The 14,115-nt window shown below is 50.5% G+C and overlaps 1 protein-coding gene across 4 annotated transcripts in view; it reads right to left on the bottom strand.

The window, feature by feature from the left end:
• Positions 1-14,115, bottom strand: part of DOCK1 (dedicator of cytokinesis 1) — a 547,152-nt gene that overhangs the window by 96,411 nt on the left and 436,626 nt on the right. For all 4 annotated transcript variants that reach the window (XM_024253415.3, XM_024253416.3, XM_054523055.2 and 1 more), the window contains exon 32: positions 4,345-4,403. In XM_024253415.3, coding sequence (XP_024109183.1) covers positions 4,345-4,403 — 59 coding nt within the window. The remainder of the gene's footprint in view (positions 1-4,344; positions 4,404-14,115) is intronic.

The raw sequence follows: 14,115 nt of genomic DNA, 5'->3' as shown, positions 1-14,115 counted from the left end.
TGAGCCAAAGGAAGGTGATGAGGAGAATATTTTACTTCCAGTCCTTGCCGGTCTCACAGCCCATCTAGAGTCTATTTTAGTTACAGAACGTGGAGCTCTTTCCCCTGGGAACAACATCTTGTTTTCTCACGAAGCCAGGGCCTCCCCAGTTAGAAGCCTCCCTGTGGGTGTTTAAATTATCTCTTTGCAATCACTGGTGTTCAAAAATCTGGACATTAAACATAGACTTATCCCAGAAAAATCTCTATACACAAGAGCAGGCAGAGCAAAAGGTTCTACCACCCGGCCAAACCCATTAGGCCACAGTGTATATGGGTTTTAATGAAAAGCACACAATTTGCCCAGTCGCCACTAAACACCCATGAAGGGAATCCCTGCATGAAAAATATCCCAAACCCAACGCGGCAGATAAAGATCTTGCTCCAAGCACATTCATTCTGGCTGGCTCGGGTCTAGTGCTCGCTCCAGTGTGCTGGATGTAATAAACAAAATGTAAATTGAGGCGGCACAGGCAAGGAGATCAGGTGCTCCAGCGGGCTGCCGCACAGAGTGCGCTTTGATAAATAACTCAGGAGCTGGGTAAATAAGCACATTTTCCCCCCTTTTTTCTTTTGAGAGAGAGCCTGCTTTTGATTTCCCCTTTCAGACTCAAAATATGACAGGTTTGGGAGGGAAAGAAACACATCACTCTGTCTCATGGGGCAGTGCCATGTTTGCCCTTGCATTAAATTGAGCAAAACAGACCCCAGATCCTTGCTCTGAGGCTGGGCAAGAAGAGGCAAGAGCTGAGATGCTCCTCTCTATGGGCCATGTATACTATTGGAAAGACTCAAGGAGGAGGCTCATGGAGCATTCAGCTGAAGGTCTGCTCAAGCGACAGTTTATTAATTGTAAGCAGATAAATAGATCTGATTTCCATTTCTATTTTCTTGGCAGAGTCGGTGCTATCATCCTGCCAATATGTTCCCAAACCTGCACCATTTACAAAAAGTAAAAAAAAAAAAAAAAAACAAACAAAAAAACTATGTAGAAAGTAGGTTGTATACATCCTGGGAAACTGAGATGTGCTGTCATAAATTTGGAGCATGACAGCCTTGGCAAACACACTCAGGCACCTGGCACCATGGCAGGAAGGAGGCCACCCCGTGGCGCTATCCTTACCCATCCTGAGGGGCTGCTTGGGGAGGATCCTGTGGGCTTGGGGAGGGGCTTGGGGAGGATCCTGTGGGCTGCAGGTGCTTTTAAGATCATCTCCCTCACTTTGAAAAATAACTTATTTTACCAGCAAGGAACCCAACTCTGGTGGCTAACTGTTATTTCTTGTTGTTTCCAAGTCCCTGACCCTAATTGGCTTTGGTTTACTTTTGACCTCTTGGCCACTTCTCAGGCCACAGTCAATGTTCCTGGCTAAAAAGCTGCAAAACACACATCTCATGCATTAATCACCATATTCAAATCAGCCACTGACAGAAGGGAAGGGGGGGGAACTTGCTCTCTTCACTGCAACCTTTTCCAAATCAAAAGTCTCCTGTCGCTTGACTTGGCCTATCTGGAGCATGACAGATAACATCAAGAGAACCAAGTGCTTTGTGTCAGACCCAAGTGTATCCTCAGAAGGCCAGGCCTGCCCAAGCACTTGGAGGGGGCACGTGGAGAAACTCGGCCTTTCTGGGCCCGCCTTTCCTTCCTTCATTGTTGTCATGGCACATAGCACAAATTGAAATGGAGCCACTTTCAATGATGATCAATCTCAGGGACTACAGAAGTGACATTAAATATACTTGAAAACAAAAACAAAAACAACCCCAAATCAGAAAACTAGAAAGGCAGGAGCACCCATCAGTCAGGGTGACCTCTGGCCAGCTGTGGCTCAAGCTGAGTTTTAGAGGCTCCCTCGGTGCTAGGCAATGACCTTGGCACATGGAGAGCAGTGGAGGATCCTGGGGGTGCTCAGGGGCCAGGGTGAGTCAAATGGTGGCTGCAGCTGTGTACGGGGAGAAGGAAGCATTTCAGTATGTAATGACCCATCAGACCCTCCGCTAGGGTGGTGTCTCTAATTACCAGAAATGATGTGAAATGTTATCGAGCCATTCCAGAATGAGAACCTTCATTTGAAAGTATATGTGTAAGTGTCCTCTTGGGGGAAATACACAACTCCCTGTCTATACTTTAGAGTTGAAATGGAACAACAAACAAGAAAATGGACTCACTCTTTTAGGAGGGGCCAGGGTAAAAGATGGCCTCAGAGACAGCCTGTGTCCAGAGAAGAGGGCTGGGGTCTGCTCTGAGAGCCCGACTGTGGCAGGTGGAGCTCATATCAACTCCTTCATGAACGTTGGTGCCTATAAAAGTCCTGGACTCCCTGAGTTCCAACAGAGAACAGCCCCCCTCCATGCCATTGCTGTGAAAGCCCCCTCCCCCGTCTCCTGCCTCTCTCTCTCTCATGGGACCACACTGGGTCCCTGCCGGGCATGGGGCCTGCTGTCTGGCCTGACAGAGCAAATGACAGATGCATCTGTCAGAGCAGGATTTTAACAAAGAACACAGAGAGATCAATTAGAATGAATCATGGATGGTCCTCCTCCCTGTTCTAAAAGCCTTAGCATGTTATTACTGAGATCATCGTATATATATGTCATAGAATTATTGAGTTTTGGGATTGGAAGGCTCTTGAAAAATTCAGTCCAACCACTTTCTCTAACAGCCCAGAAAGACTGAACCATGTGAATTAGGCCTGACGGGGAAGCAGGAGTAGGAGAGGATGAAAACTTCAAGGTGGGACTTATCATCTCTCTTGACTCTGAGCCCAGAGCCCCTACTTTCCTCCCTGGGATGGCAGGAAGGCCAAGGACAGGATGGTGCCCGGTAGGTATCATGTTGCAGAGATCAGCAGGCCCTTTGACAGCTGAGACCCAGTACTCAGATTCTGGACATAGGAGCTACTGCAGCAAAATCATGTGCAGAGATCTAGCACAGAGCTTCCTCGAGGAGTCCTCCACTGACTCCAGGACTGACACCCAGAAAGGATGCAATGGTGCAGGTTCTCTTTGTACTGGGAGGGCACAGGCAGACAGGGCCACTCTGACCCGCTCTCCATCCCCACCCGGGAGCATCTGCTGTGGCTTTCCATTCCTGAGAACCTAACTGGGCCTCATGTCAAACCAAAGAATGGCAAGGAAGATGCAAAAGCAAACAGCAAGCTAGAAGTGAAGCGTGGCTCGCTGGGTTCTGCGTCTTTCTTGCCATGCTCTCCAGCCACTGCAGGGAGTCACAGCTGCTTGGGAAGTAAGCAGGCTGGGGTGCAGCTAAGTTGTCCCAACCCTGGTGCAACAAGTGAAACCCAAATGCAACGAGGCTAACAGAGTGATGCGGACAGACCCCTGCCTCCTTCTAGTAGGAAAAGATTCTCTGAGGTAGAGGGGAGAGTGGAGGGTTTCTCGCAACAAGCCAATGAAGGCTTCTTGTGTCCATTGGAAGGAAGGAAGCAGAGGCCTGGAGATCCTGGGGCAGAAAAGCAACTGATGCTTTGCTCAGGACTGAAGCAACGCCACCAGCACCCCATGGCCTAGGACACCTCGGCACAAAGCAAGCCTGAGGGCTGAGGGCAGGCGCCAGGGAGAGCTTCATCTCAACGAGGAGTGAGGCCGGATTCCTAGAGGGTACTGTAAAGATTCTGGGAAGATACCAAGTTATTGTCAGTCACTGATTTCTTGAAGGGGCTTATCTATAAGAATTACATGTCACATTGGTTAAAATTTTAATAGAGAATTTATTCTTACTGTTCATGATAAAAGTAGTTGGAAAAAATTACTTAATTTACAAATAAACTCGTATTAATTTCATATACACATACAGACCCTTCACTGCTTTGAGTGCAGGAGCATGTTAGGCTGCCACCACCTGGTGGCAGCGTACCTAAATACAGGATCTGGTTTTGAGGAGGGGAATTAACCCTTTAGAAGGCAGAGTCTGTAAAACTGAATATGGTTAAGTGATGGCAAATGTCACAGCAGGATGAGCTTCCTATTTGATGTAGAAGGAACTGAGGCAACTGAGGGAGGGAGGCAACCAGGGAGGGAGGAGCTCCAAGCCACATGTCTACCCGACACAAGAGGGTGCTCTGTGGATTTTTCTTTTTGCCCCACCCATGAGATTTTCTTTCCTTGCCTTTGGTCTTCTATCTCTTAATTCCTGAAAACAGTTACTACAAAGAGTAGCAACTGCTGTCCAAGGAACAAAAGCCATTAGGATCTTAAGAAATCCCAACACTGATGAACACGGCCAGCGTCATGATCCACCAGGGATGCAAGATATTCACCATGCCCCCACATCCAGGCTACTCACCAAGGTTGTACCACATGTCTCTGATTTCAAAGCCAATCTGTCTCCTCATATCTCCATACCTGGAAATCAGGGAAAAGAAAAACGCTGAATCACTCCAGAGAGCATTTGAAAATCGGACTGGAATTATTTTTAAGTGCAATTAAAGCCTTCTAGCACTGAGGCAAATAAATAGAGTGTCGAAGCTTCAACTTCTCTTGCCACCAAAAGGAATCAAAGTTGGAGGAATCTAGCTGGGGGAAATCTCACTTTCTCATCACTGAGGATTACACAACATCTTCCCCCCCGGTGGGAACATGGGGGAACTTGTGGAGAGTCATGAAAACATTTCCCTTTCTTCAATCTCTTGGCTCCTGGGCCCAAGGGGGAGCTTGGTTCCATGCATGTTGTTAGCGTCCAGGCACTGCAGACACCACATAACATCCTACTGCACACAACAGGTTGCTTTCCAAAGTTAAAATTAAATCCGGAGTCAGGGCAGACCTCTTCCAAAGTTCTTGCATTCCTCTGTCATTTTAAATGCAAGGAAGGGCTTAACACCAAAAGATGCCAACAAATCTTCCACTGTTTTTGTTTATCAGGGAAAATAAATGCTAATTTTCCTCCCGATGGGTGCATAGAGGAGGTGTGTGTTTCATGAGTAAACAGAATTTGATGCTCCAGAAGATAAACCTTTATTAGTTTGTGAGCAATTTAACTTTTTCTTTTATTGCCTAAGGAAAAAGCTGATTATATTAAAAATAATAATTTGCAAAATTATCATACAGGATTACAGTTGAGCAGCTGTGTCATCGAGCCTGCTCTGCTCATCCTCGTGTCAGGAGATGTGAGAAGGAAAGCACTGATTACAGATGAGCTTGTGGTTCTTGAGGCGAAGATCCTGGCCGGCAAATCAACAACCACGGCCTGCTGCCACCTTATTAGAGAAGACTCTGGTGCCCTAAGCACCTGTCTGTCACTCACGGCGTGAGTGGGCTACAGCCAAGAGTGATCATCTCAACCACAGAAGATCAATCTCACCTGGCAGCTCTGCTGCGGTGCGTGGAAGGCCACGTGCCTTGGCCCACAGTGCTGGTGAAGAAAAGGAACTGGAGCCTAGGCCACTCCCTACCAGGACACGCTAGCTCTAAGCGCAGCCCTAACCCAGGTGAGCACTGATGCAGGCAGACTCGGCTAAGGAGGGGGCATCTCAGCTGGGGAGACGGCCCAGCATTGAGGCCACGGTAGGAGAGGCCCGTCCATGGTTGAGGAAAGCACACAGGCAGCAAAGCTACTGGACCTGGGTGGGTGGGAAAGAGGAAAGCGCTCTGGGTAACTCACGCCCCCAGTTGCCCAGGAAACACACGACCTGAACACTGCTTTGAGGCTTGTAGTGCTGGCTCCCCCATTCCCATTTTGCTTCTGCACTAATGACAAAGGGATCCCAGCAGCTGCTGCGGCCAGGGCTGGGAAAGGATGCAGTTGGCTGCGGGGTGACCTGGCAGGCTGGCGTCCTTGCAGCATTTCCCAGGGGTGGGACACACAGAAAGCAAAACTGTGGTGAAACCCCGTTCTAATCTTTCCTCTGAGGTTGGTGAGGTTCTCGCTGTGCAGGTGGGCAAGCCCAGGAACATGGCATCAGAAAGAGGTGGCCCCCCTGAACGCAAACACCCCCTGCGCCCATGTCCCCCAGCGGAGGTGAAATGCTCACAGTGGGATCGGCCTAGCATATATTGACCCACTCAAGCTCTGCACATGCTTCTCACATCCCAGCTACACAGAGTTCTTCTCATTCTGGGATGATTCCCTCAAAATAGGAAGGCCCAGGCCAGGTGCGGTGGCTCACGCCTGTAATCCCAGCACCAAGGCAGGTGGATCACCTGAGGTCAGGAGGTCAAGACCAGCCTGGCCAACGTGGTGAAACCCCATCTCTACTAAAAATACAAAAATTAGCCGGGCGTGGTGGCACATGTCTGTAATCTCAGCTACTTGGGAGTCTGAGGCAGAAGAATTGCTTGAACCTGGGCGGTGGAGGTTGTAGCGAGCTGAGATCGCGCCACTGCACTCCAGCCTGGGCGACAGATCAAGACTCTGTCTCAAGAAAAAAAAAGGCCCAATGCTAGGCTGAACTTCATCAGTGTCTGTGCCTTGCTGGCCCCCAACTCAGTTACTTCTCTCAGGTCCCAGAATTATTAGAATGATAATGATCCCAGGGAAATCCTAAAGTTCAGACATCCTAAAGTACAGGAGACCCAGCTGCAGTGGATTTTCCACTTGTGGTTTGGGTAATTCAGGAGTGATTTCCAGAGCTGGCACCACAATCTGGATCTGGGAGGCCAGGTGCATCCGCTCCTCCCCATCCTCTTTGCCCCTCCCCACCCCTTCCCGCTCCTCCCCATCCTCTTTGCCCCTCCCCACCCCTTCCCGCTCCTCCCCATCCTCTTTGCCCCTCCCCACCCCTTCCCGCTCCTCCCCACCCCTTCCCGCTCCTCCCCATCCTCTTTGCCCCTCCCCACCCCTTCCCGCTCCTCCCCATCCTCTTTGCCCCTCCCCACCCCTTCCCGCTCCTCCCCATCCTCTTTGCCCCTCCCCACCCCTTCCCACTCCTCTCCACCCCTCCCCCATGCTCCCCACCCCTCCCCCATGCTCCCCACCCCTCCCCACTCCTCCCCATCCTCTTTGCCCCTCCCCACCCCTTCCCACTCCTCCCCACCCCTTCCCACTCTTCCCCACCCCTCCCCCATGCTCCCCACCCCTTCCTGCTCCTCCCCACCCCTCCCCCATGCTCCCCACCCCTCCCCACTCCTCCCCATCCCTTCCCGCTCCTCCCCATCCTCTTTGCCCCTCCCCACCCCTCCCCGCTCCTCCCCACCCCTCCCCGCTCCTCTTCACCCCTCCCCGATGCTCCCCACCCCTCCCCACTCTTCCCCACCCCTCTCCGATGCTCCCCACCCCTCCCCGCTCCTCCCCCTCCCTTCCCGATGCTCCCCACCCCTCCCCACCTCCCTGCACAGCGCCTCTCCCTTGGGTGGTGAAGGAGGCTGAGGGGTGAGGGATTTCCATTCTCAGATAGACTTTACTGTCCTGTAGGTGGAAGATGACAGTTGCTGGCAGTATTTGAGAACTGGGGGATTAGCAAGGATACAAGAGCCCACCCCTCAGGAGAGTCGGGCCTGCAGCATCAAGGTGCTAAAGATGCGGTTTTAATTGTCAAATAGGACAAGGGCGCTGTAGCCTGGAGCGGCGGCAGTGAGGAAGAGTGGGAAGCTGTGAAGGGGAAGGGCCAGCTGGAGGTCCCTGGCAGTCAGAGGGATCTTTTCCTTGGTTTTAATAAGAAGGCAGCTTTGATGAATGTATACATGCCCCAGAGTAATCCCCAAATAAAGTCACAGCTGTCACCAGACCTCCAGAGGGCTTCCCAAGCCATTTCTTCGTTCTTCCCACGGAGGAGGAAAAAAGGGTAATTGAGAGCATAGGGCTAATAAAGCTTATTGCCTGGAAGCAGAACCCCAGGCTGGTGGCAGCCCTGGGGACCATAACTAAGTTCCTCTCTAGCAATAAACAGCCGAGGGGACTGCACTAGTCATAGAAGACAGAAGCAAAAGGACATGGCCATCCTCACCAGGAAGGAGAGTAGACAATCCAAGTCCTCATACTCCCACACCCACAGCATGCACCCCCAGGACAGGGACTTTCCATGCCCCCATAGCACGACACAGCGTCGCATCTTTCAAAGTGCTTTCCTTTCACTTGATTTTGGAATAAGACTATGAGCTGAGCAAGCTGACATTTCTGTGCCCATTTTCTCAATAAGAGAGCTGAGATTCACAGTGGGGAACACACATGCCTGACTCCACCGAGCCAGGATGGCCTAGAGCTGGGGTCACCGTGCTCTGCCTGGAGCTTCTCACCTGAGCCCACCCACGGTGTGAGTGAGCAGGAGAACCTATGCTTAGGAGGCACACTTCCTACCACCCAGGGAGATCTGGGATCCCACATCCACGCTGTAACCTGGACATAAAATCGTGTGAATTTGGTCCCTGTGGCCTAAACTTAGCACCTGGTTTCTTGCACCTTCACTCCAAGAAACATACCCCCGAGCGATAGCTCAGGCTTGGGGATAAGGCCAGCCTGAGCCTGAAACTAAGCACACCGGGCAATTTACCTGATCACTCTGACCCTCAGTCTCCTCACCTGTAGTGCTGGGAGAATGGTGCATGGTGCTCAATCCTAGGCTTTTGTGCACAACAAGAGAGTGATGATGTCCCTGTCTATCTGGCAAGCACTGGAGCCACGCTAGGTCCTTTCTTTAAAATCTCAGGCTGGACACAATATTCCCTTCATGGTTGCAATGGTCATTTAGATCGATTCATTTAGGGAACATTTACTGAGCACTTGGGCCAGACACAAAGCTAATGTGGAAATATGAATATTCATATTGGAATATTAATATTACTATGATATGGAGAACAGACAAGACTCACAAACCACAGTGGGCTATGAGCATGGTAGGAGAGATGAACATTAATAAAATAATCACACAAGATAAACATGTATAGATACATAGAGGAATTGTTTTTGCGAAAGCCAGGATCATGGCTTTATGGGGAAAGCATGGGAACTGTGAGAAAATGTAACAGTGGGCTCAGCTTGGCTCTGGCAGGAGTTCTCTAGGACAGTAATATTTGCTCTGAGATTTGAAGAAGGAGAGATGAAATCTGGACGAAGAGGGTAGGGAAGAGCATTCTGGGCAGGAGGACCAGCAGGAGGACCAGCAGGCGCCAAGGCTCCGTGGCAGGGAGGGAGGAGGTGAGTGCCTGGTGGGTGGGGCTACAGAACACAGAGCTGGCTCCTTCTGTTTAAGAGACCAGGGGGTGAGGGGGATGCACTGTGAGCAGAGGCTGCAGGAGGCACGTTTTTTTTTTAAAGCACCACCCGCCCCCGCCACTTTTTTTTAAGTTTCATAAACTTTTCTGACATAAAAAATGCATTTATTAACCAGCACATTATTAATATACATGTATGTGTATAAAGTTTTATGAAATGATGCTTAACCTTACTGCCTGCAATGAATGCTGATATTTTTTCCTAGATTCTATTTCACTGGAAAAAGAAAAAAAAAAGTCTATTGGTCATTGACTAGTGTGGGTTGGACTGTGTCCCTTTTAAAGCTATGTTGAAGTCCTAAACCCTGGTATCCATGACTGTGACCTTATTTGGAAATAGAGTCTTTGCAGATGTACTCAAGGTAAGATGAAGTCATACTGGAGTAGGGTGGCCTCTAGATACAGTGACCTGTGTCCCTATAAGGAGAGGGAGACTGAGAGACACAGACACACAGGAAGACACAAGGAAGAAGGCCACAAGAAGATGGAGCAGGGATTGGAGTGACACAGCCACAAGCTACGGAATGCCAAAGACCGGGGCAGCCACCGGAAGCCAAGAGAGGGGCGGGGAATAGCTTCTCCCTCAGAACCTCCAGAAGGAACCAACCCTGCCCACACCTTGATTTGGGACTTCTGGCCTCCGTAACTGTGAGACAATCAATTCAAGCCACCCGGTTTGTATTCACTGTTACAGCAGACCAGCCTAGGAAACGGATATGATGGCCCTTTAAGTGAATATTCTGACCCAATCAAAGGTTGAGACCTGCAGTTCGAAAAATGCTTTCCTAAGGAAAGAGAATAGAATGTGAAGGCCTAAGACCAAGGTGTGTGGACCTCCCCCACTACCCGCCACTTGATGCTGGGGTGCAGGGGTAGAAATCTGACAAGAGACAGCAGACACCAAAAAGCTTGGAGAAAAGCTCAGGAGAGTCCTGAGAGCGAAGAAAAGCATGTTCTGAGATGGAGGGAAAGAAGAAACATGTTGAGGATGTGGGGAGAGCATCTAGGGGGCTGAACACCCTCCATCTGCTTGGGGGCAGCCAGGACCTGGCTGAGGCTCTGGGGGAATGCAGTGCCCGGAACCAGCAACGGAGTGGGTGGGAGGTGGGGAAAGGAGACAAGGAAAGGGCTGAGATGGACCTAAAAGAAGCTGGAGGGAGCTGATGGCTGGGGTGAGGCATTTTTAACTTCATGGGAAAGACTGGTGGGTTCCTAAAGAGGTGAGAGGGAGTGGGACCTCAAATGGGAGCCAATGAGTAGGAGTAAACCTTGCCAGACACAGGTCTGATGTGACAGTGCCTACCTACCTGAGGCAGGACACAACACCACCGGTGCGTGTGGGACACAGTGAGCTTTTCTGACTTGAAGTTGGCACAGGTCACCGCTTGTTAAGTCTAACTCCCTGAGTCTCCTTCTAATAAGTGAATTTAATTTTGAATACTTTCAGTCTCTTGAAAAAAATTAGCACAGACACAAATTAAATTGATCATGTCTCCTGTTATAATCAGGAATATACAATTGGAGCTTCTGATTAGGTCACACTGCAAAATGCCATGCGTGGCATGTTTATTTCCTGTTAGTTTCCTTAAAGGTAGTATCTAGAGTTTGATGTAATCTTCTGGAGAAGATTCTGCAGAACCCAGTGTTTGGTCAGATGGGGATATTTTGGTCCAATTGTGAAACCTATCCTCTTAGAACACTGCAGACTTCTATAGTTACAAAAAAACAAAAACAAAAACAACCCCCCCCACCCCAAAACTGAAAACAGCCTAGGGACCAGGTGGGGAGGTCTTTGTGGATGGTCTCTCTGCACTGAACTGGACTTTGCCATCAAACTTAACCTCTTGTGCTGAAATTTTAAGTGAGTATTTTATGCTTAGATATGTGGGAGGCCCAGATCCTGAACCCTGTTGCTCTTCTGGTCCTGAACACAGAAGCTCCTTTGCAGTCATTCGACACACTGCCCCACACCAGGATGCATGTGTCTTACATACCAAAATTGTCAAGCTGGCTGCTAATCAAAAGTCATCCCTTTTACATTTTAGACATATTTCCTGCGCCCCAATAATGTAAAAAAGGCTAGGGGGCTGGGATGGGAGGAAGAGCTGCCGGTCAGGCTTAGAATTCTGTTGACATCTCTGTCCTTCCTTGGGAGTCACTAGCACCAAGGATGTCTGAAGGTTGAGCCAGTTAAATTTTCATATTATGGACTTGATTCCTAGGGGTTATTTGTTTTGTGGTACACTGGCCAATCTCATACTCAATTTGGGTCTGACATAATCAGTTCTCTGCGTGGTATGGCCCATTCTTTTATTTACTCCCATGTACTTTGGGGAATGTCTTTAGAATGAAAATCCTAATTCTCTCCCCAACCTCAGTCATTAGGAGGATGGAGCAGGCAGGTTTCCTGATGCTGGAATTTCTATTGTTTTGAGCCACAAAGCTGTGGACCAAGCAGAGGTGAGGAGCTGCAAGGGCTTAGCAAGGGGGAAGGTACAGGTAGGCTGAGGGGTTGGGGATGCTCCCTCAGATGCCTTAGGTTGGATTCACAAGCCCTAGAGTAAGAGACAGGCCCCAGATGGAGGCAGTGCTGAGCCTACTAAGTGGGTGTGTCATGGCTCCACCTTTATACCACATGCCTTTCCCCCTAGAAACAGACAGGTGCATGCATAATGCTCCGCGGGGCTCCAAGTCAGCGCCCATCATTTGCCCAGAGTGTGAGGTTGACTCCCAGACCACGAGCCCCCACACCCTGCCCCAAGCTCCAAGCCGCCCAGGTCCTGCTGCTCCCTTACACTTCAACAACCCAGATCATGTCTCTGTTCATATGTAGATGGCGCCATGCCCTTTGGCACTTGATGTCCTGTGGCAAACCTCTCAGCTGCCTTCGCCACCCAGCCGGGAAGCCCAAGCTGCCAGGAGGCCTCTGTCTCCCACAGCTGAGACCCACAGGCCGTCTCCGGGCTGCCAAGGCCCTCCGTCACCACTCCATGCGTGCCCCACTCCACTCATTATTTTTGCTTCTCCATTTACCCCATTAGACCATGACCTTCTTCATCATGAGGTCTGTGTCTTTGTCCCCAGCACCAGGACCATGGCTCGACTGAGCACAGAGTGGGCACTGAATCCCTTTTACCCAGACAATTTTAAACAAATCACATTTCTAGGCACTGTATGTGCCTGGGAAAATTTAAGCACTGGGGTAGGACATCTTCACATATTTCTTATGCAGGTTTTGCCATTTAGAAATAAAATTTGCAAATGGACTATGAAGGGCTGAAGGCTTATCAAGTGGCACGAAGACTACAACACATAGGGCTGACCCTCCACACGTGTGTGCCGCGCGGCCTGAAGGTCAAGGCAGCCTTATCTCAGGCTCTGGGGGCTTTGTCCTGGATCTCCTGTCACCTTCACAAGCGGAGCAGAACTCATGCCCCTGGAGAGGCCCCTCAGACAGCACAAAGCCCTGAGGCTATCCTGCCAGGGTCTTGCAAAGACAACTTCTGAACTGCCTGGGGACTTTCCTGGGGGAAATCCAGAGTCTCCTGTTGCTATCATCGCGACAAAGAGAATACGAAAGCCCTAGGCAGAGGCCCTGCGTGGCTCCTGAGGGGGCGACACTGGCTGGCTGTGTTTAATTTTCCGTGGCTTTGAAGCTTCTGAATCCACGCCACTATGTGGGAAGCAAACGTTTTCTTTAGTAGCCAAGGCCCTTCGAGGTTAATGTTTTTTTTTTTCTTTTCCTTTTGGTTTTTGAGACAGAGGGTCTCACTCCGTCAGCCAGGCTGGAGCGCAGTGGTGTGATCATGGCTTACTGCAGCCCCGACCCCCTGGGCTCAAGAGATCCTCCCACTTCAGCCTCCAGAGTAACTGGCACCACAGGTGCGCGCCACCACACCTGGCTAATTTTTGTATTTTTTGTGGAGAAGGGGGTGTTGTCATGTTGTCCAGGCTGGTCTCAAACTCCCGGACTCAAGCTATCCTCCCATTTTGGCCTTCCAAAGTGCTGGGATTACAGGTATGAGCCACCGCCCCACTGTTAATGCATGTCTTGATGTTGCCTTAGGCTCTTAACACTCACACCAACAGAAGGAAGGGCCCAGCACAGATCTGCCCTGCTGGGGCTTGTGGGGTGCTCAGCCCCACCACTAAGATGCCAGCTCTTTTGGGGCAGATTTCCAGTTTAAATTCACCTCTCTTCTCCCGCAGGCATCTCCAAGGCTAGGAGCTGGGGGGCTGGGCTCGGGTCCCAGCTTCACCCCACAGCGGGCGCTGGGCACGTGGGCAGGCGGCTCCACCTGCTGTGGCCAAGCCGTCCTTTTGCTGGACGGGACAACAAGGGGCGTGTGCTGAAGGAGGTGTGTCCGCACCTGGTGGATTCACAGTGCATTGAAGTGCATTGTGCCGCACTGCGCTTTGTGTGTGCTGGTCACCACCGTCTGCACTACAATTCCCAGCACAAAGGCAAATCAACAACAACAGCAACAATTGCAAAGCACCATCCCTCCCTTCTCCGGGTCCTGAGGGAGCACGCATTCCACAAAGCAGGAGCCCGCGCCCCTGCTGAGCCAGTCTCCAGAAGATGCAGCCTGGAGAAGTCTGTCTCTCGATGCTGCAAGCCAGGACGAGCGACAGACACCTGCGCAGGCCCCGAGGTGGTGGGCTGCAGTTGCTGCGTGCCGCTCTGGTAGTCACAGGCGAGCACCCACTCTGCCTACACCATTCTCAGTGCTTGGCTCAGCAAATGCATTTCTCGTTTCTGAACAACGATCACTGGTTACATAGATGGCTGTCACACAGGAATCACCCAGCTGAGGAAGCCTGAAGGAAAGATGACCAGGTGAAAGGTGATCTTTACTTAGATAGGTGCAGACCAAAAGCTCGAAGGTTCTAAAAGCAGCCCAGGTGA

Source organism: Pongo abelii, chromosome 8 (assembly GCF_028885655.2).
Source record: "Pongo abelii isolate AG06213 chromosome 8, NHGRI_mPonAbe1-v2.0_pri, whole genome shotgun sequence".
Taxonomy (NCBI): Eukaryota; Metazoa; Chordata; class Mammalia; order Primates; family Hominidae; genus Pongo; species Pongo abelii.
The sequence above is the reverse complement of the archived record's forward strand: the minus strand, read 5'-3'. Positions and strand labels throughout refer to the sequence as shown.